The 21830-nt window shown below is 46.3% G+C and overlaps 1 protein-coding gene across 2 annotated transcripts in view; it reads left to right on the forward strand.

Annotated features, from left to right (window-relative positions):
- Nucleotides 1–17488, forward strand: part of RFX4 (regulatory factor X4) — a 166706-nt gene extending 149218 nt beyond the window's left edge. For both annotated transcript variants that reach the window (XM_059934815.1, XM_059934816.1), the window contains 3 exons: nt 6755–6917; nt 8605–8743; nt 17216–17488. In XM_059934815.1, the coding sequence (XP_059790798.1) occupies nt 6755–6917; nt 8605–8743; nt 17216–17488 (575 nt within the window). The remainder of the gene's footprint in view (nt 1–6754; nt 6918–8604; nt 8744–17215) is intronic.
- The last annotated feature ends 4342 nt before the right edge of the window (nt 17489–21830 follow it).

A 21830-nucleotide genomic window follows, 5' to 3' on the forward strand; every position in this document is an offset into this window, starting at 1 on the left:
ATTACAATATAAAGCACAAATTATCCATGATATACACCTAAATCTTAGGAAATCTATTATAGTAGGCTTCTTAAGTTTGGGAATTTGTGCAGTTTTTTATTGAATAATGTTGTAAATTGGAGAACAATTATTATACATTTTATAAAATGCATTTGCCATGTTTTTTTTTAAGTTAACTCAGCATATGGTTTTCATGACCAGCTAATTTTTATTTCCATCTTTAAATTATTGCTTGATTTGTATACCATTACTTTCCAAGAAGTATCTAAAGTGGTTAACAATTAAAAAAAAAAAGCAAAACCAATTTTTTTAAAAGGACCCAAACCAGGAAGCAAGAAATAGAAAAGTAGAGAAGATTAAACAAAACAAAACAACTCCTGGCTGAAACAGCTTATTAACACCTTAAATGAAATTTTATGTGATCTAGTGACTTTGTTGGGCTTCTAGGACTCTGAATATCATTGCTCAGATGATATACATGTTATCAAGTTTAGCTCATTGAGAGTCAGGGACAACCAGGTATCTGCAGCTCTTCCACATAGCAGTGTCTCACTGTTGATGGACACTTCCCCATTTTTCAGCTGTGAAAAAGAGAACAGTATTATGTCTGTTTGGTGAGCACAAAGAGAAAATTAATTCATTGCACATAACCTTTTGGGAACCTTTGACACAAGGACTAGTGAATACAAAGTAGTGTGAGAATGAGTTATGACTCACTAGGAAAACAGCCACCCATCTGTATCTGTATCTGGTTCTCTGTCCATACCTGTATGTATTTCTAAATATGTTTTAGGATGGTATTTATTAATTGTTTTTAAAAGTCAGAGGGAAAAGGAAAGGCATATCAAGCACCCCAAACCACCTGATGCATGGCCAGTTTTGATTGGCTATGTCAGAGTCTGTGGCAGTGCCATGAGAAGAGACTGGGTAAAAGGTTCCATTTCAACAGATTTCCACAAGGTAGAATCTGGCCCATGTATCCTTTTTTTTCTAATGTTGTGGGCTTGCCACCTTCCTCCTGGCCCAGCAAGTGCAGAAACCCTAGCTTTCTTTAAGGAAAACTGGTGCTTCTCCTCTTCAGGAGCATGGCAGGTGGTTCCAAACGGAGCAACCCACTTCACAGGACACTGGGCTGCAATTCTTTAATGTCTTTTAAAGCAAAACGTTAAGATCCCACTCTGTCCAAGTCAGGCCCCCGAAGGGTTCTAAGACCTCGTTTATGATGTCATTTTAAGTATTCCCTCCTTCAGCACTGACAATAAAAGTTAACTATTAAACTTATGTTTTCAGCTTCCCACCGTGGGTTCCCTGCAACACAAGGCCAGCAAATTAAATCATTGAGATGCTAGGATGCCTAAAGAAATATAAAGGCAAATTCCTCATAAATAGCCCTAACTGTAGAACATCTGGCCTGCCCAGCTGCGTTTTCTCTGCATCAGTTGAGGATGTAACAAAGATAACTGGTGGCTAGTCTTTCCAAGTAACAAAAGCTCAGTTATTCTGAGGGCAGCTGAAGTGAGTGGGAGTTGGTGGACACTGCGGCCCCGCCACAGAGCCGCAGTGACTCACTCACAGAGCCCCAGAGTTGTCCCTGCCAGTGAATTCCTCCTCCTCCTCCATCCCTGCTGCTTCCTTTTCTCCAAAGGAATGAAATTAGGAAATAAAAGCTGGGATTGAAAATAGATTGTTTAATCTGCCCCTGACTTCACACCACCAGGGGCTTGGCTTCATGTTGGGACCTTTGGATTTGCTCATTCATTCATCTGTTCATTCATTCCGCAAAAAGTAATTCCATGTCTCATCTGTGCCATGCCCTGGGTTACACAAGCGAGAAAAACGGGCGCAGTTGCTGTCCTCATGATCCTTACATTCTAGCGGGTAAGAGAGTCAGTACAGAAGTAAAGCACCAGGTAAATATATAATTTCGAATGGTCAGAAGTGCTCTGGGGACCCATCATAGATGGTGGTCAGAGGAGGCCTCTCTGAGGATGTGACATTTATCTGAGACCTGGAGTATCACAAGGGGCCAGCCACATATGTGGCTGGGGAGCAGAAAAGACCATTTTAGGTAGTGGGGATCAGCATGTGTATGGGCTTGAGGCAGAAAAGAGCCTGGCATAGTGAGGGCCGACTGCTGTATACAAACGAGGGAGAGGGTGCAGGAGAGGAAGCTGCAGAGGTGGGCAGGGGCCAGGTCATGCCGTATCAGCTTCTCTCTCCGGGAACTGATGCATTTGCTGCACCCGGTCAGTTCTGTCAGTCAGATTTTGGCCATGGAACTATTGGTAAAGTGTAACTCAAACAGATGAGGTTTTCAACTTCAGCAAATATTCTCCTTAAGCACAGCTACCTTTAGGATAGATGATAGCCAGTGGGGGTGGAGATCGATATAAAATCTTCTTTCTCTTCTCAGTGTTGAAGGTTACAGGAAATGTTTGTTTAGTATCAAATACTCTCAAACAATGCTGTTCAAATGGAACTTTCTGTGATGATGGAAACCTTTTTTTTGTTTGTTTTTGAATCTGAGCTGTCCAAAACAGTAGATACCAGCCACTTGAGGCTACTGAGTACTTGAAATGTGGTTAGTGCGACTAAGGAGCTGAATTTTTAATTGTATTTAACTTTAGTTAATTTAAATTTATACTGGCTAATGTATAGGGCAGGACAGCTCTAGAATCTAGACATACTTAAAGGAGCTTATTTCTCAGGAAGGTACTAAGAAAAGCTTAGGCTGGCCCAAAACCTGAGCAACATCTGTAATGGTCCATAGAATCCTAGTGGGGAAAAGGTTCAAATGATTTAGTCCAAAACCTGACAGAAGGGTATGGCCAGGTAGACTAGGAAGCAGTTTAAATGTTCACAAGTCTGTACCAGAGTCTCACAACTTGTGATCTGTAATGGCCCTGAACATACACGCCGCATGATAGGAGGCAGTGTTTCCGAGAGGCTTGCTACTCAAAGTGTGCTCCATGGACCAACAGCATCGTCATCATTTAGAAGCTTGTTATACACGCAGAATCGCTGGCTCAACTCCCAATCTCCCACTGAATCAGATCTGCATTTTAACAAAATCCCCAGCGATTCAAATGCACATGCAAGTGTGAGAAGCAACTGTTATTGCGGAAATGTTATGGAGTTGGGCAGACCTGGGTTCAAATCCCAACTCTGCCACTTACCTGACCAAGTTTTGGGCCTCAATTTTTTTCTCACCTGAAAAAGGAGGTAATACTACTTACCTCAAAAGGATTATTGTGAAGATCCAATGAGTCAATATATAAAAAGAAACTAGGGGGGCTTCCTTGGTGGCGCAGTGGTTGAGAATCTGCCTGCCAATGCAGGGGACACCGGTTCGAGCCCTGGTCTGGGAAGATCCCACATGCCACGGAGCAACTAGGCCCGTGAGCCACAATTACTGAGCCTGCACGTCTGGAGCCTGTGCTCCGCAACAAGAGAGGCCGCGATAATGAGAGGCCCGCGCACCGCGATGAGGAGTGGCCCCCACTTGCCGCAACTAGAGAAAGCGCTCGCACAGAAACAAAGACCCAACACAGCCATAAATAAATAAATAAATAAATAAATACATACATACATACATACATACATACATACCAAAAAAAACCACTTATAAAAAAAAAAACTAGTATGAGAACTGGTTTATGTTGGATGATCATTCATTCACTCGTTTAACAAATCATTATTGATTGCCTATTATATTCTAAGCATCCTCTCTGTCCTGAGGCACCCCTTTCAAGAAAAGAAGAAAATAAACAACAACAACAAAAACTCGGGGAAGAAGAATGTTTTACTGGGGATGGGAAGGAAAGAAAACATTCCTATCTAGCAGTTTCAGTACTATAACATGGACAACAATTTTATAGGATTCTCAAAGATCAGGGACTTTCACCACTATTCTCAGACTTTTAATTAGACGTGGGGGAATGGGGAGGGGAGAATAAGAGAAAGATGGGAATTAGACAAACATGGAAGGTTTGTTATTGTTTTACCAACAAATAAAAAGCATTAGAGCTGTCTTAAAAGTTAAGCACAAACTATTAACTGCACAGATTTTCTTTTATTAGTTTCCTTAAAAACGAAGCAGCAGCAATCCTCACTGGAGGTCCCACCGGTAGGAAAGGGAATGCAAGGGGTGTTCTTTTCTGCTCCCCAGGCAGAGAGCGTTTCTCACCCAAGCCAGTAGGTGTTAATCTGCTTAAGCCTGCCTGAGTGGATCTGTTAGGTTGCTGGCACATGGCCATTTAGGGGTTTTGTTTCCCAGACCACAGGAGCCCATTTTCCCGAGAGTTCCACTAGCTTTTTGTTTGATAACGTCTATTTCTAGCAGCATTTACTCCTTCAACAACAAATTCAATGGAACAAAAATTTACTGAACACCTACTATTTGGCAAACCCTCTGTTGGGGATACAGAGATGAATAAGGAACCGTTGCTGTGCTCCAGGAACTCACACAAAAGTAACTTGTGCTGCATTCTCTCAGGTGATGGCTATTCTCACTGTGTCTTCCTACTGCTTGCGGAGCTGGGGGAAGAAAATCCTTTGGCTTCCCCGACTGCCCCTTTTAAAATACCCACTGACCTCGCTGTGCTCTCCTGAGGTCCCAGGGCCTTGAAGGGTTAATTACTTGCTTGCTGTGGCTGGTTCATTGTTTTCCCAAACTTCCCACCCCCTCCAATTCAATTTCTAATTGTGAAATTTGTTTAATACATTTTAATAATGTTTTTCTTTTCACAGAGGCAATACACATTCTTTACAGATAAGCAAAATGAAGAAAATGTTAAAACCATCCTCAGCAATAAGCTGTTTTAATAAAAAAGGGTCTTTTTAAAAATTACAACAGTTATATAATTTCATATGAAGTTCAAAATATAGAGGAGAGCAGTCAGGCATAATCCAGTCCTCTGAGACATGATCATTTTGGGGGTTTTTTCCTTCTAGTCTTCTTGCATTTATTATAAATGACACCTAGCACACAGCCTGCTAAAGTCATTATCTTTGGGGGAAAATAATGGTGTGGATATCCAAACCAAGAAGGGGTGCTTTTAGCCATACTGGTGGATAAGGATATTTGTGATTTTGCAGAAGAATATGGGTTTAGAGGTTTGCTGTCATTAGTTAAATCACTGTCGCTATTCAAACGTTTCACCCCTGGTGACAGAATCTGACCCAAGAAACTTGTCTTTCTTCCTTGGAATCTGAAATGGGAAATAAAGAAATTTCTACTTTAAGAAAGTCTGATGTAAGAATACCTGAATTCATAATGAAGAGTGCTTGAATATCAGTAAAAGCCTACCACGTGCCAGGCTTTTTGACATATATTATCTCAGTTAATCCACACAACAGTCATACAAGGTATGACTTACATGACTTATATGACTTACATGATATAATAGGTGTAATTATCCCTATTTTACAGATTATGAAAGAAAGGCAGATAAAATTTAAGAGGCTGGCTCAAGATCTTACAGCCAGTGCATGGCAGAATTAGGACCCAGAGCAAAGAGACATTATGGTAGAGTTCCACTTTTAAATGAAAACCTTTCCTTTATCTTCCCAGAAGAATTTCAGGATTAAACATGGTCTGCGTAGAAGGTACAGGATTGGAGGACCACAGTTTTCTCTTTTAGTTCACCTTAAAAATGACCTCCCTTAACCAGTTCTTCAGTCTTCCATGTGCCTACAAGGAGGTGCTGAATCCTATTCCCGCTACCTTTTAAAATAGGTTTAATCCTTTCCGTTATATCAACATTCTAAATTTATCAGAAATTAAGTTGATGAGTTTATTATCACTATTAGTGATTTCTTAAATTACCATTTTTTATTCTATCTCATAAAGTTCCTAAGCCTCTTGAAGGTTTTAAATTTTGTCAGTTTCTTTTCCCAGTCCCTAGCACTTTCAAGGTATCCAATTAAAAAGCAAATTAATGGAATTAATAATATGTATGGAATAGGTCACCGTTAAGGTCACTGTCTAATAATCTTCAAAAAGACCTGGGCAGGCAGAGTCCAATAATCTACTTATCTTTGCTTAAAGCAATTTGTTGGATCCTTAACACCTGTTTAGTTGAGTGCTGAGAAGTTATTTGGGGAGCCCGTCTGAGCTACATTGCCCTGAGCTTTCTTTTGTCCTTTCTCCTTCCCTCCCTCTTTTTCTTTCTTCCTGTCTTCCCTTTCCCTTTTCTTCCTTTTAAAATTTTTATTGAAAATCTTTTGGCCACCGGTCTCCGTGCTAAGCACCAGGAACCTAATGGTGGGCAAAATAGACAAGGCTCCTACCCTCATGGAACTTACAGTCTGGTGTGGGGAATTAGGCATTAATTCTATCACATTCATTAATGGGTGTAAGATTACAAATTGTGGTAGGCACCACCATGCAGTAAGGGATCTGACTTAGTCTGGGGTTAGGAGACAGCTTCTTTGTATTGAGATATGAAGAACGAGTGGGTACTAAGGGAAAACTGAGGATTCCAGGCGGCAGAAACAGCATGTGCCAAGGCCCTGTGTTGCTGGGAATCAAGGTACTCTGGAAAACATGAAAGAAAGCTATTGTGGCTGGATCAGATAGCACAAAGGCACAGGGTAGGGGATGCTTCTTGTGAGATCAGCAAGGACCAAGACACATGCTTTATAAAGATTTTGGCTTTCCGCTGAAGAGCAATGGGAAGCCACTAGCATTCTAAGGAAGAACTGGGGGTGTGAGAACTGTTACTGACTGATGCATCTTCGTTTGTCTCTGCAGGAGCGATGCAGTCATACACGTGGTCTCTAACATACACAGTGACAACGGCGGCAGGGTCCCCAGCTGAAAACTCCCAACAGCTGCCCTGTATGAGGAGTACACACGTGCCTTCCTCCTCGGTCACACACAGGATCCCAGTTTATCCCCACAGAGACGAGCACGGGTAGGTGACTTTCCTGGGATGTTGCCTTGCTTTTACAATTGATTTGAAAGGGGAGGGTTTACTCGGTAGTGGTTTTCTCAGAGGACAGGAAGGTCGCGCCTTCTGTTGAGTTCTCAGCGTGCTCTAGCCCCTGTACAGCTGTCTCATGCAGTCCCCGCAATGACCAGGTGAGGTAAGCGGGTGACCCCGCTTGACAGATGAGGAAGTTGAGGCTGCACCAAGTCCAGTTCCCCAAGGCCACACAGCTGGTAAGGGTCAGGCTGACTGAGCCTGTGTCTGCCTCCTTTAGGAAGGAAAACTGAATACTCCCTCTCCGCAGCTCCCCTGGGTGGCTCCTCGTGCACTTTGTAGCCTTATAACATACAGCTTCATGGTGGGTCCAAGTCTTTTATGACTCCATAGGAGGAGGGCTTCCTCACCCGAGGCTGGAGGTCCCTGGAGGGCAGCAGTCATTCATGGGGTTCAGGGAATCCCCCTGGGTTCCAGTGGCGCTTTGGACCCTGAATAAATAAATCATTGATTTTGCCCATATTTTTTCCCCAAATCTGTAGTGATGTTACCGTGATGAATAAGCTACACATCCATTTAAAAGGGTAACCTGAACTGTAGCAGCTTTTTGCCACTTTGCATTGTCTTTATTAAAAGACATTCCTCACACAGTGTCTAATGTGCAGTTATCTGAAAAACACTTACGATGTTAAAAAGGGCCCTTCTTCTCAAGAAGGCGAGACTGCCATGTAGGTACAGTAAGCCTCACCAGCCAGGTTCCAACAGACCAGCTCTGGGGGACACAGGAGGGGACGGAGGAGGACCGCTCAGGTCCCTTCCACGTGGTAGCCTGAGGCCTGGCTGTGGGCATACTTGGAGTGAATTCCACAGGCTCACGTGCCCCTGCCCTGTCAGCGGGGCGGCCCCCATCTCCTCACGGGGCCTCCTGGAGTACTTCCCCACACATTTAAAATCAACTTAGAAATTGTTTCAGAGAGCTTCCGACTCTGCCGAAGTGGCACAACAGACACCCGCATGGTCATATGTCAGCGTCTTTGCTGTAAAGATGTTATTAAGAAGAATAGTGGTAACAGTATCCTATGTTTCCACAAGACTTTCTATTTTATAATAGAAAGTGACCCTCAGGGTCATGTGCAGCATTTTTATTACAGATGTGAGACACAAGGGTGCGAGTAGCCCAAGGTCCCACAGCTGGGAAGGGGTGGAGCCAGGCTTAGAACCGGAAGCCGACACCTGGTTGGCCGTGGTGTCCCCCCACCACCAGAGAGATGGGGAAGCAAAGGCCTGAACAATACAAAAACAGAAGTCCCAAAGTAATTTCTTCTTTTTTTCCTATTTGACTTCAGGCTATAATATGGGGCTTTTTACCACAACAGGAGAAGAGGTTTCCATCACTAATGATGTTTTGCTCAGGGCTGGTTTTCATTCCCTGCGCACTCGCCGGGTGGTGAGGGAGGTATGCTGAGGGGAGGAGGAAAACCCACCTGGGAGTTTAAAACTATCACAACAAAGCCGCAGAGTGGAGATGGTAGGAAACAGAAAGAAGAAAAATGGAAAACAAAAAGAAAGAAAAGAACAAAGAGGAAAAAAAGTAGATGAGGTTGATTTTTAAAGATGTCAAACTGATTTGTTCTCCCTGCTGGTACTCACAATATTCAACGTGCCTAATGCGTTTTAGATACACGGGAAGCTATAACTATGGGAGCTATGGCAACCAGCATCCTCCCCCAATGCAGAGCCAGTACCCGGCCCTCCCACACGACACGGCCATCTCGGGACCGCTGCACTACTCCCCGTACCACAGGAGCTCCGCACAGGTGAGTCGGTGGCCCCGCTTGCTGTCCAGGCCTTGGTGTGCTTGGTGCCAGGTCTGGTCAATTCAACACAATTAATAAGCACCTTCTGCATACTGTGTGCCTCCAAGGAAAGGACTGTCTTTTCCTCAGTGCCATCTCTTCCCTCCAGTGGCTGCCCACAGTGGGTGCTCAGCCAGCGTTCACCCCTACTTGCTTTCACGTACATGGGCGCCGACCGCATGCCTTTAGTTCTGTCCTCCCTTTGACCTCTCTCCCAGGAGCCAGGCGGCCGCAATGTCTGTTGTCCTTTTTTGGGGCAGCCACCCTCAGACTGGATCTTTTGTGTCCTCTCCCATCACCCCCTCCTGGTGCAGTCAGACCCTCATGGAGTCCTGTCATGGAGGACTGTCATGCCAGCATCAGCCTGACTGGTCTCTTGGTTTCACGTCTGTTCCTTTTCAGTCCAGCCCACACACACAACCTTACCAGAAGAGTCCTCCTGAAATGGACCCTTATCAGACCATTCTCAGGCCTTTGGCTCTTCACTGTCTAACAAACCACGTTGCTCCTCTGTGGCCTTGGTGAGTGGGGACAGTGGCTGCACCTGTCACACCAGTGCTGGGTGCTCCACTTGTCTCAGACGTGTTCCTGTGCACTGGGCCCCAAACACAACTGGTCACCAGTTCCATCCAGTTCTGCGTCCTCGTAATCTCTGCACGCTCACTGTCCTTGCCTCAGGTCAGGTCTTTATCCAACCTGGATGATGACAAGAGCCTTCCCATCTGTTGCCATGCCACTGAACTTGCCCCGTCTCTGGTCCATCCCCAGTACTGCAGCTGGAGGAATCTTTTGGGAAAAAAAAGCCAACTGGCTATAACACTCTCCCTCTTTTGCATGTCATCGCTTTCAAAGTCAAGTTCAACTCCTTAGCACGTCTCTCAAGACTCATGATCATCTGGGCTCTGCTTGCCTTTCTGGCCTGCCAGCCGTACCCCACCTTTGCCCCAGCCATGGCAGCCCACGTGCAGTTCCCCCGGGTCTTCGCAGATACCGTTGCCTCGGGCTGGGATTCTCTTCCTCAGCCTCTTCTGCTTGCTGTTCAGGACAAGCATCCCACTGTCTGCGCGGCACTTGCTGACGCTGCCCTCGTCCTTCCTCCAGGACCGTATTCGGTGCCACTCCTCTGTACTCACATAGTGCATTGGGCTTTCTTCTGTTGGCATACTTGTCATCACTGACTTTCCTGACACCCACAGGAGACCCCAGAGCTCCTTGAAGGCAGAAATTAAGTCTAGGGTCTCCGGGTCACAGCACCCATCAAAAAGAACAGCCAGCTTTTACTGAATGCTGTCCCGTGCCAAGCATAGTGCCGAGCACTTTCCACACCTCCATGGTAACCGTTGCAGAAGGGCAGCGAGAATAACTTGCCCGAGGACTTGAACCCAGGCAGTGTGACCCTGGCTGCCCAGGCTCTTGAGCACCAGCCTCTGTCACCTCTCCTGGAGGGCATCCACTGTTTATTGAACAGAGGAGTGAACAGGAGGTGGGGCAGCATAGACAACCGTGGTGTGTGGCAGGCAGGGTGGGAGGTACAGAAGGTTTGGGAGGCAAGATGAGAGCTGTGCTTAGGAAAGAGCTCCTGCAGCACCGGCCGAAGGACGCCGAAGCAGAGAGGGGATTGGCAGAACAGGAGCGCTGCCGGGAAGCACTTGCAGGAGTCCAGGACGGAGGTGGCGGGACGTGAGCTGGGATGCAGGCTGCAGTGACATCAGCTGTCAGCACAGGCCTGCCTCCGAGGGAGGGCACCGAGCAGAGTGTACCCGCGGTACACGGGCACTCGGGGCGAGCAGGCGTCTGTTTTGATTTCCATCCGCAGTACCAGGGGGAGCCCTGGTATAATCCCCAGACAAGCCAAGAAGTGGATTCCTCTAAATCATCACCTGGGGCATTCATTATAGGTCTCCAACTGCGTCACACAGAGAGGCCTGTTCCCTAGGTACTGCTTCCCTTGGGAGCAGAGTCTGTGCTCCCCACGGTGATCCCCTAAGCGACTTAGAGCTGCTGCCATAGACTGGGTCACACACAGTCTAAGCAGCCCACTCATTCATTCATTCAATCAATCACCCCCCCACGACTGTCGAGTGCCCACTATGCGGCAAGCACTGCTTAGCCTCTGAGAATACGGGGAGAATGAGACGGAAGCGTGCCTGCTTTGGGAGAGCTTCGGCTCCAGTAAGGAGACACTGGCAAGATCAAGCTAAAATCCCAGCCACAGCTCCTGGCATTATCTTCCCTCTTTCTTCACTCCCTCATTCCTCCTCATGAAATTTCTGGAGCTGGTTTTTCTGGGATGTTATTTTTAAAGCCTTTTGCTACAAAAAGAAGCCAGCGGCTCCTAAAGGCCCGCGCGGTCCCTGGTGATCAAAGACAGGTGGAAGCATCCACCCTGGAAACCACAACGGTCCCCAGCTGGAGCATTATCATTTAATCGCTGGTCCTAATCGAAGGGCTGAGGACTAAACGAACGCCCGTGGAGGAGCCCACGGAACCCAGACTAGGTGTGGGAGGTGAAAGGGTCCTGCAGCCTCTTCACCACCGTGTCCTGTGGCTCTCAGCCAAGGTCCTTTCACAACTTCTGACCCCCACCACCCGCTCATGCTCCCCACTTGGTGCTTAATGCCTTTGTCTCCATTTGTAAAGTGTGGTGGGGAGGCGTTAGTCATATAACATCTCTGCCCAGGTTGATGGGTTAGGGTTAGGGTTAGAAGGGTGAGATCAGTGCTTCTCCTGGGGAGGGTACTGTCTAAAGACAAAGAATCCTTCGTTTAGTTTTTCATTAACATTTATGCGTCAAGCACTGTTTTAGGCACTTTCAAATACAGAGGCTCACTTAATTCTCAGAGCAACCTCAGGAAGAAAGCATTTTCCCCAGGATTTAAAGACGAGGAAAACCTCAGAAGGTAATTTGCCCCGGGTCATGCATCCAGTAAGTGACAAAGCAGACTCTAAAGGCAAATCCTCCAAATCTCAACCCAAGGCCCGTGGCACTGAACACTACATGGTGTGTGTTTTGGAGGGTGGGAGGTAAATTGGAGAGGTTACTGCAGCTGTTCTTAATAAGTTTCAAGTTCCCAAAGAGAAGAATCACACACCCAAGATACTGTGTTTCTTTCCTTTCCTGGTACTTTGGTTTAAGGTTGAGCACATAGGGGAAAATCCACTGCAGGGCTCATTAGTTTTAGCTTTCCAGAGCAGAGGTCAAGCCGTTCCACTCCTGAATACTGAATATCACACTTCATTACATTGGACTTGGTGGGGAAAAGATTAGTCTGAATGGAAGAAGAATCACGACCATAGAATATGGTTAAAGAATGCAGTTGGTCATTAGCACAAGAAACTAACTTCCGCAAGTAAATGCTTACCAGGTTTGCCTTAAAGAACGGATACAACACCTCTGTGAAGTTCAGTAATCGCAGGCATCCCAGCATTTATATACACAAAATAACGTGAAGTCATTTGTTTTTTGAAATAGGGCATTGTGTGCCCTTGCTTATACTACTCATTTATACAAGACATGCTTTCTTCATGGGTACTACAAAGGTAAACCTCCAGTCCTGCTTGAATTCTCATAATTTCTCAATTAGTGAGTCCAGATGAATCAGATTGCACAGGGTAAGGTTTGAATTATTTCAGAAAAACACCCTTCTTGCCGCTGTGCTGCACTTGTCCACACCAAAATAAGTGAACAAGGGATAGTATTAGCTGCCCTTTCCCAGGTTCCCCATTCTCATGCCCAACCAGAAAGGGAAAACAAACCAAACACACGGCCACAAAGTATTTCTGAGCCTCATTCAACACACATTCATGGAACCTCTACCCTGTCAGCAGCCATGAATGTGAAGTGGGCCCTTGAGCTCAAAAGCCATTTGATCAACCAGAAGCAAACTGGCTAGAAAGACACTTAGAGTGGACCAGAAAGTTGTTCCGCATTTCTCGTCTGTATGGCCAAGGCCCAGCCTTGCCAGCCGGTCACACAGCTCTCACAGCAACTCCAGCAGACCAGCCCAGGGCCAGCGGGTCCTCAATCTCAGTGGCCCAGTGACGGCTACAAAGTTTGCTTAGCATGCTCCACTTTGGGATAGCATCCTGGGCCGAAGGGAATAAAAGCAGTCCACCATAGTGGAATAAAAGCAGTCCACCATAGTGGAGTAAAAGCAGTCCACCATAGTGGAGTAAAAGCAGTCCACCATAGTGGAGTAAAAGCAGTCCACCATAGTGGAATAAAAGCAGTCCACCATAGTGGAATAAAATCTCTGACTGTAGAGCCAGGCTTCCTGAGTTCAGATCTCAGCTCTGCCTCTGATTAGCTCTGTGCCTCAGTCTCCTCATCTGAAAAATGGAGATAATTCTAGTACCTATTTCATAGGGTTGTTGTGAGGTTTGAGTGAGTTAATAAAGGTTAGAACAGGGCCTAGCTCATAGTTAACACTCTGTGTGTATATTTTCATCATTATCCTTTGTAACACCACTGTTATTGTATTTTCGTAATTAGAGAATTAATTTCTGTCTTCCTCAACTCTACTAGCTCTGTGAAGGCAGGGACCAGGTTCTTTTTTTCTGACCATTATATTCCCAGGACCCAGAACAGACCTGGCCCTTGGTGGGTCCTCAGGAAATACTCGTCAATGAATGAAGGGATGAGTGGATCCTTACTCTGGTAGTAAGTTGCTGTGTGACCTCACGTAGATCATTTCCCCTCTCTTGCCCTCAGTTCCCTCATCTGTAAAGTGAGAGGTAGGACCAGGTGGTTAGTCCCTAAGGCTCTTCCTGTCATTAGTGGACCACGATGCTAGGACTTGAAGAAGAAGAATATCCATAATAGTTACCACGTTTTGAAAACTTACTGTGTGGAAGCTCGAAGTGTTTCACATGTATTAACTCAATTAATCCTGACCCGAAGAACTCAGCAGATGTGGACCGTCTGGCACAGTCTTGGGGGAGCCATGTCCTGGGTGGGGGGGCGGTGCCTGTTGGCAGAACTTTGGTCAGTGAGAGCCGCCTTTCATAGGAAAACAGTTTGTGCTCCTGACAGGGGCCACCTTTCACCCGTGCTCAAGTAGCAGTCCGTTTGGCGAGGGTCAGGGATAAAGGGCTCATTCTTCCCTCTCCAAGTGCAGGAAAGTCAGCCCTTGGTGTGAGGAGTCACTTCTCAAAATAGCACTTCCTAAAATGGTTCCAGAGAGGCCCGGGGTCAGTCTCAGCTGAGATGGACTCACGTCACGGCGCCTTGAGGGAACCTTTGCCCACATGTGCACACACACGTGCACATACACGTGCCCACAGACACCCCTCGCACACCTCTCACGGGGCGGGGACCGGTGACTCATCTCCATTTTCACATCAGTAGCAACAGTGTGGGATTTGACCTAGACAAGGCTAACCTCTGGTTAGGGGCCCTCAACAAAAAGTGCCTTTATCCTGAGCAGAGCTCTCGGGACCCCAGGGTTTGTGCCCAGCGGGCCCGAGAAGCCCGCCTGAACCCGGATGTGAAGTGTGAAAGGTGAGGCGGGTGCTCCCGCCAGACTAAAGAGAGGCCTCACTGGTGGCTTTAATGGCCAGGCCGGGCAGCGGGCACCCCAGCCTCTCAGCTCTCAATGGTCTCTTCACCACGGGGAAGACGAGTCACTGACTCATTTGCAATTAGCTGACCTAACGGGACAGAATTTTCCAGGCCGGATTCTGTGGTAACAGAATTTTATTGTCACATTGGAGATATTTTGAGCCAGTCTCATTTCCAGGCAATTACTCTTTTGAGCCTGTGACACAACCCCTGGGCACAGCTGCATCTAGGGTCCTTGATTTGGCACAAAAGCCACGCTCTCTTGGGTTCTGTGGGGAGGAGCCTCCAAGTCCACACGGTGACATGGTACCTACACAAGCCAGGCAAGTAGGACTCTGTCAGAAGCATCAAGCTGAGGCCTGGTCAGGGTTGTAAGACCCTGTGGTCTGTAGGGGAGGGGGGAGCTTAAAGGAAGAGTGACAGAGAGATTCAAGTTTAATGGGCTGTGTTCCAGGAAAGGAGTGTCTTCCTCTCTGAATTCTCTGTAGTTCAGTTGTGGTGGGTCATGCCTCGTTTGGGCCAGTCAAATTGATGTGGAGGAAAGTACCAGCCCAGGACCGGGCTTTTCTGCCAGCTCTCCCACTAGCTTGCCATGTGGCACCTCACTTTACGGATCCTAGTTTTCTGTACAACATCTGTACAACATGGGGTTGGATTATATGATCCCTAACGTTCTTTCTAGCGGTAACGTCCTAGTGTTCATTCACCAGATAAGTTATGTAGCACCTGCTAGGTGCCAGGCATCAATTCAGATGTTGGGCATATGGTAGAGAACATGACAAAGCCCCACCAGGAGCTTAGGAATATAAGCCAGTGGAAGGAGACAGCTGACAAGCAGGATGTTAAGATCCTGACCTGAGAGATGGGGGGTGAGGCACTTAGCTTGGAGAGAGAGGATGTCCAGAAACGTCTCTCTGAAGAGGGGACATTTGAGCTGAGGTCTGAAGAATGATGAAAAGGCAAGCATGGAAGGGGCTTGGGGGTAGGGGTGGGGAAGAAGTGTTCTAGGCAGAGGGAACAGGTGGGACAAAATTCTCTGAGGTGGGAACCAGCTGGGCAGGCCAAAGGACCAGAGTGGAGGCCTCTGTGCCAGGGAGGGGACATGCATCCGGGGAGCTTACTTGAGAGACTATCAGCAGGGGAAAGCCACCTTTTGGAAAAAATTAGAGACCATTTTGTAATAATACTAATTAATATATTACCTATTTAACACCCGGGATCTTGTTATCTTGGGCAGGGCCCAATCTCCGTACGGTCTCTTTGGGGTTTAGAATGGGTCCTGGGCTAGAATCCCACCGCCCAGGCCTGAGGGTCCACCGTGGCTGCCGTACACACAGCTGATTTGGGGATTATGAAAGGCTCCGTATGCTGTCCCTGGTCTCCTTGGCAACACCCCTTGGTGCCTTCTCCCCCGAGCTCCCAGATACCACCTACGCCCTTCTCCCTCTTTCCTACCTGTTCTTCTGACTGCGGAGGGCGTGTCGTCTGTCCTAGGTAGGACAAAACCCTCATACTAGAACTTGGCGCCCTCCCCCTTGACCTGTGAGTAGCTGGTTCTCTTCATGTGCTTTGGGCCTAACAGCCTTCCCCTGCTGCCCCTCGGGCTCCCTCTCAAAGAGGCGGAACAGTTCCCCTCTGGCCCACTCTACAGGGGGCACCACTGTTGTCACAACCCCTTCTCCTGGCTGTCTAGGCTTCAGCCTGTCTGTCTCCCTCACAGGGGGCAGCTTCCCACCGAACCCCTCGGGGCTCCACTCTCCAACTGTCAGGGAAGACAGATGGGGAGCAGAAGAATTCCGACATTTGCACATATAGGCTCTCTCCCTACTCGTTGCCCTTGCCACCCTTATTGACTGGCTCCTGCTCTTGTCGGGGTGGCCCTTAGCACAGCAAGGAAATCTTTGTGTTGCCTGGCCTGCAGACCGGGAGCTCGCAAAGGGAGCCCAGAGCTCCTCCCCTTCCTCCCCTCTGATTGTACTAAAAGCGGCTTATTTGCATAGCTGTCTCGGTAACGGAAAAGAATGTAAAAGAAGCAGCACTTCAGGGGCACTCCTCTTATTCCCGATTCTCTCCAGAACGGCTTCCCCTCTTCTTGTAGCTATTAACACCTGTTTTCCTGGCCCGCACAAAAGCACCTCCCCTCCCAGTTGGCTTATCTTGACTCCTTCTTCCACATTCACACCAAGCCCAATAATTTACCATTTCCTGCTTGTATATCTTCTAGGACTTCAGTGAATGTGAACCAAAAAGAGAGATGTTCTGTGAATGATAGGCACTAATAATAACCTTTGAAGCTGTTGACTTGCTTCCTCTTCAAAAGCCTGCTTTTAGGTTGCAGTTCATAATTGAATTCAACTGTAAAATGCTATTTTTAATGATGTCATTGTGTTTTTCTTGGCAGTATTGTTCCCTTGGGTTGGTGGAGTGGGACCTATCACATCTCCTAAAATGATAAAGTGATAAAGCTCAAAACCATCCATCCATATATCTGTATCTCTTTGGACATGCTGTTCTTCCTGTACACACACACACACTCTCTCTCTCTCTCTCTCTCTCTCTCTCCTGTATTCCCAGTGGGGTTATTCCTTCTTTTGGGTTTGACTTCCCAAAATATTGCAGGTTAAGAGCACAAAGTCAGTATTTTTGGTTGAGTGACTATCAGCCTAGCTCTGGCTATGAAATCCTTTGCATTTCTCCTGTTATATGCTTCCTAGACCAAGAGTCAATCTTTCAGAATTTCACTGATTACTTCCCATCAACTTTCATTAACAGCGTCTTAAGAAATTTAACTTAAACTGTGAACATGACTGATATTGTGTATGTGCAACTTCAAGCTAATTTTAACTTTGTGGAATTTCTTTCCCCTCAACAAGTACCCGTTTAATAGCCCCACTTCCCGGATGGAGCCTTGTTTGATGAGCAGTACTCCCAGACTGCATCCTACCCCAGTCACCCCCCGATGGCCAGAGGTGCCCACAGCCAACACGTGCTACACAAGCCCGTCTGTGCATTCCACAAGGTATGGAAACTCTAGTGACATGTACACACCCCTGACCACGCGCAGGAATTCTGAGTATGAGCACATGCAACACTTTCCTGGCTTTGCTTACATCAACGGAGAGGCCTCCACAGGATGGGCTAAGTGACTGCTTTCATAGGAATCCATATTTAATATTAATAATAATTATTAATAATAATAATAAACTCAACACCCACCCCCCAGAAGAATTTTATCTCAATACATCATAACTCCTGGACTATTCCTAGGCGTCCATTTTCCTAATGAACATGAGGCTGGGATTCAGTGTGGGATGAATAAACTTTAGTTCAGAAATGGGACTCACTAAAAGTCAGTGAGGTTGGGTTCCTGTAGCCAAGCCAGACTTGACTGTTTGTATAGAGCACTATCTCGGGCAGGCCGACCTGTGCCTTTTCCCTCTGTTCCATGCCTTCACTTTATGCTGGCAACCATTCCCAGTAAATTACCTATTTTCCTGTTGACAAAAGCTCTTTAGTCTTGAAGGGTGGATACTAGAGACGGAACCTGGCTTGTGCTTTTGGATGGGCACATAATTTAACCAAGAGCATTCACCTTTCCATCTGGGTGTCATCTTACTGTACAACAGACAGCCCCCCCCAGATATGTCCTAAGCATCCCTTCTTCCTGGTGGTGTCATCACTGCTTCCTGGAGCACCAGGGCTAAGTGGAGGTATCTGGAAACTCTAGATTCCCTGTTACACTCATGTCTGTCACAGTACCTGCATTGTCTTGGAATGTAAGCACTGTTTAGAGGGAAGGAAGAGGCCTGTTCTGTATGCCTTAAGTTGAGTGAGGTTTGTAGGGGACCGGTTCTTCTACATGCAAGTATTTGTCCTAAGTTTGCACAATGGCTAGTGTCAGCAAAAGGCAGGAGAGGGGTTTTTAAAGTTCTGTGAGAATGTGGATTTATGGCACTGAGTATCATACTCAGCTCTGCTGTATTAACTCTGTGAAACTGAATGGACCAAACTTTTAACTTACCAAGCACCAAGTGTGAAAATGACTTTCATGGTTCCTTCATAAGACTATAATAATTTCCGACACTTTGATAGAAAAAAAAATTCAAAGCTGTGCCTTTGAGCCTATACTATACTGTGTATGTGTGGAAATAAAAATGTATTGTACTTTTGGAAAATCTTTTCGTAGGCATTTTTCTGTCAGATTTGTAGCAATTTGTGAGGTTTGTTAGAGATTAACATAGGTTTTCTTTCTGTATTATAAAAAACACCAAGAAATTATGGTGGACCTATTACCCTATGGGTAAGAAATAAATGGAAACATGACATCGGATGTTTTAGCAATTGTTCTGTAAATAAAATATTTGATCGCACCACTCAGTGTGATAATCATGTCTACAGCTAAAATGGAAATAGTTTTATCTGTACAGTTGTGCAAGATATGAATGGTTTCACACTCAAATAAAAAGTATTGGAATGACCTGCTTTCTTCATTTTCATTTTGCATTTGATAATGACCTGTGTGTGTGTGTGTAATATAAATGACATTCTGAATACTTAGGGTGTAAGTAGGCAAAACAAAACTAAGTGGTCTTCTGTGGTTGTGCTTATCCAGCTCCCTGTGATCTTGTCATCATTAAAATGTGGATAAGGCCACACATGCAGTCCTTAAACGATGATTTAGTACCCACAGCCTGATGGAGGGAACCAGTTCTACATACAAGGATTTACCTGAAGTTTTCATGATGGCTAGCGTCAGCAAAGGGCAGGAGCCTTTCAGCTCTTGCAGGGAATATTATTCTTCAATACCAGCATCATTAAGAGGTCCCCTGGTACTTAGTTCATTATGCTTTAATGATCACTGGTTATAAAGATATTTCAAGCACAGTGCTTTAAACGCTAATAAACTTCTGGAACAGAACAGTAACAGTACTAAATACTTAGTAAGTACCAACAAATTCTTCTCCAAAACTGCATTTTGATTCTAGGGTTGGGAAGTGAGGACACAGAGGGAAAATGATTAAATGTTTTGCCCAAATGTTAAGAGTCTAGGATCTATGAGAAATTCAGAGCCACAGATTTCCAGAAATGGCAGTAGTGACTATTTTAACTAAAAGGCATGAGAATTTGACAACTCAATTTGCATTTTGAAAGATTTATTTTTAAAGCCAAGCTCTTACTTGCTATTACATAACATACTTATACCTGAAATTTTAATTTTAGGATTAAAATTATACATTTTACATAGTATCCCCTTTAAAAAAATTAGCTGTGTTGTTCTACCAAAAGAAAGCAGATGTTGGATTTCACTCTCTGATGGTAAATTAGTTTGCTCTTTCAGCCAAGGTCCATTAGTTGGCTTTATATGAGGCAAATAAGGGAGAGGACGAATAAAATTTCATATTTAGTCACTGAAAATACGCCTAAGAATAACCAGACCTATTGCTCTCCTGCAATCCAAAGCTCATGCTCCACAAATGAATGGGTGTAGTAAGTCTGACTTTCGACCTACTAAGCACAAAAAACTAAGCAATTGCCAGATTCTCCAGCCAGGTAGCAGCAGCACAGAATAAACAACACCCGTGTACAAGTAACAACCACAAGCTCTTTAAATGCACAGATATTTAGGCAAAAAATAGTCACAATCAACAAGGGCCTGAATCCCAGAAAATAGAGTGGTTGCTCGAGGAACTCTGCAGAGGAGAGAACAAGGGCCTCCTCGTCACAGCACAGCCGAGAACCGGGAGTCAGCAGCGCTGTAGGAGGAAGGAGGCAGCTTCAGATGAGGCAAGTGGCCACTGGGCGCTCTCTCCAGAGCACAAGGTCCCCATATCTTGGGAGTTTAGCGTACTGCTTATGTTCCCAATTGTTCTAAAGCTTCCACTTCAGAACACAGAGGGATCTGATTAGGAGAAGACAACAGCTGCTGTGAGCTCATGACTCAGCTGCATCTTCTCTCCCTCTGGTGGCCCCTAGCCAGCCACCAGGAAGGGAATGGGCAAGGCCGGCAGCTGGGAGCGGGGCCAGCCGCTTGTCAGAGGGTGCACAGAGGAGTCTTGGCAATAAAGGGACCCTGCCCTCTTCAGGACTGTCTCTGAAAAGGACTTGGCCAGCTTGAAGCTGGCTGAAGTCATGAACAGCAGCCAGGATGTCTCGCCCACGTCACAGGCCTGTGGCGTCCTAGGCACCCATCCTGCTGTGTCCTTGTCAGGCCTCTAGTATAGCCCAGGTCTGGAAAGAAAGGGGAGCTGTGGCCCCTCGGAGACGGCAACCCAGTTACAGACCGATCAAAAACGTCTGCCGTCGAGTGAGCCCAACCTCACTGAGGAGAGGGGCCGAAATCATGGAAAGAGAACAGAAAGGGAGCCGTGGCTTCACCACCATGTGACCTTGGAGGGGTCACCTCCCCACTGGACCTCGAGCGGACCTGCTCTATGACTGTGACATCCTGAATTATAGTCTGTGTGCTGATGGACCAGGGCGGGCAGATCTGGGTGAGGAGGGTGGACAGCTTAGGGAAAACAAAGAACAGACTGGCAGCTGGGCAGTGATTCAGGAAGGCAGCAATGAGAGAGAAGGCGACGGCTCCACCAGCTGGTGCTAAAGAAACGGGCTGCGGTTCATGCCCAGGAGCTGAGTCCCATATACCTGCACCACCGTCACCAAGCAACACCCCTTCCTCGTATCCAACCCCACCCTCTCTTACACGACTCCCCTGGGGATGGCAGTCTCCTGCTATTTCCCCCTCCCTCCAGACTTGTCCTGAATATTTGCTTTAAAGTGACATCAATCAAAATGTCTGAAGTGAATCTGGAGAAGGAAAGAGCAAAAACAAATAGGCTGTTTGTCCCAGCTTCTCATACCCCTTAAAGGCAGAATCGAAAGATTTTTTTTAAAAATCCTGGGAAGGGGCTAGTCTCCCTTTATTACAGGGGAAAGAGTGTGGGGAGGGGCAGCTGTAGATATCTTGAGGCTCAGAGTTCAGACTTAGTCAAGAGTCTGAAGTATGCACATCATCATCATAGGAAGCTTAAAAGAAAAAAGGTGGATGTACTTAACTGGCTTCAAAGTGAGGTAGAAATGAGATTAAATCTTGGTTCCACCAGAGATGTTACAGAAGGGACATTCCTGCTCTAAGTAGGCCTGGACTTCAGCGGTTCTCATCCCTGGCTGCCCGTCAGAGTTACTCTGTCAACTTTATAAAAATACTGATAGGTAGGACCCACCCACAGTCAATACTTGACCTGGAATGTGATGGGGAATCAGTAGTCTTTTAAGCTCCCCAGATGATTCTAATATGCAGCCAGGGTTGACAAACACCACCCCTTCCACCTTGAAGTTCTAAGATCCAGGGACTGCTCTTCCCTGAATAGGCACCCCAAGTTTCTTTTGTGCGGAGTGGCAGATGCCAGTCATCCACACTGTTCACAGTTTCCCCCCAGCTGACAAACCTTTCCCTGACTATACTGTTTTGTTTGTCCTTCAGCCCAG

This window comes from Balaenoptera ricei, chromosome 10 (assembly GCF_028023285.1).
Source record: "Balaenoptera ricei isolate mBalRic1 chromosome 10, mBalRic1.hap2, whole genome shotgun sequence".
Lineage (NCBI taxonomy): Eukaryota > Metazoa > Chordata > Mammalia > Artiodactyla > Balaenopteridae > Balaenoptera > Balaenoptera ricei.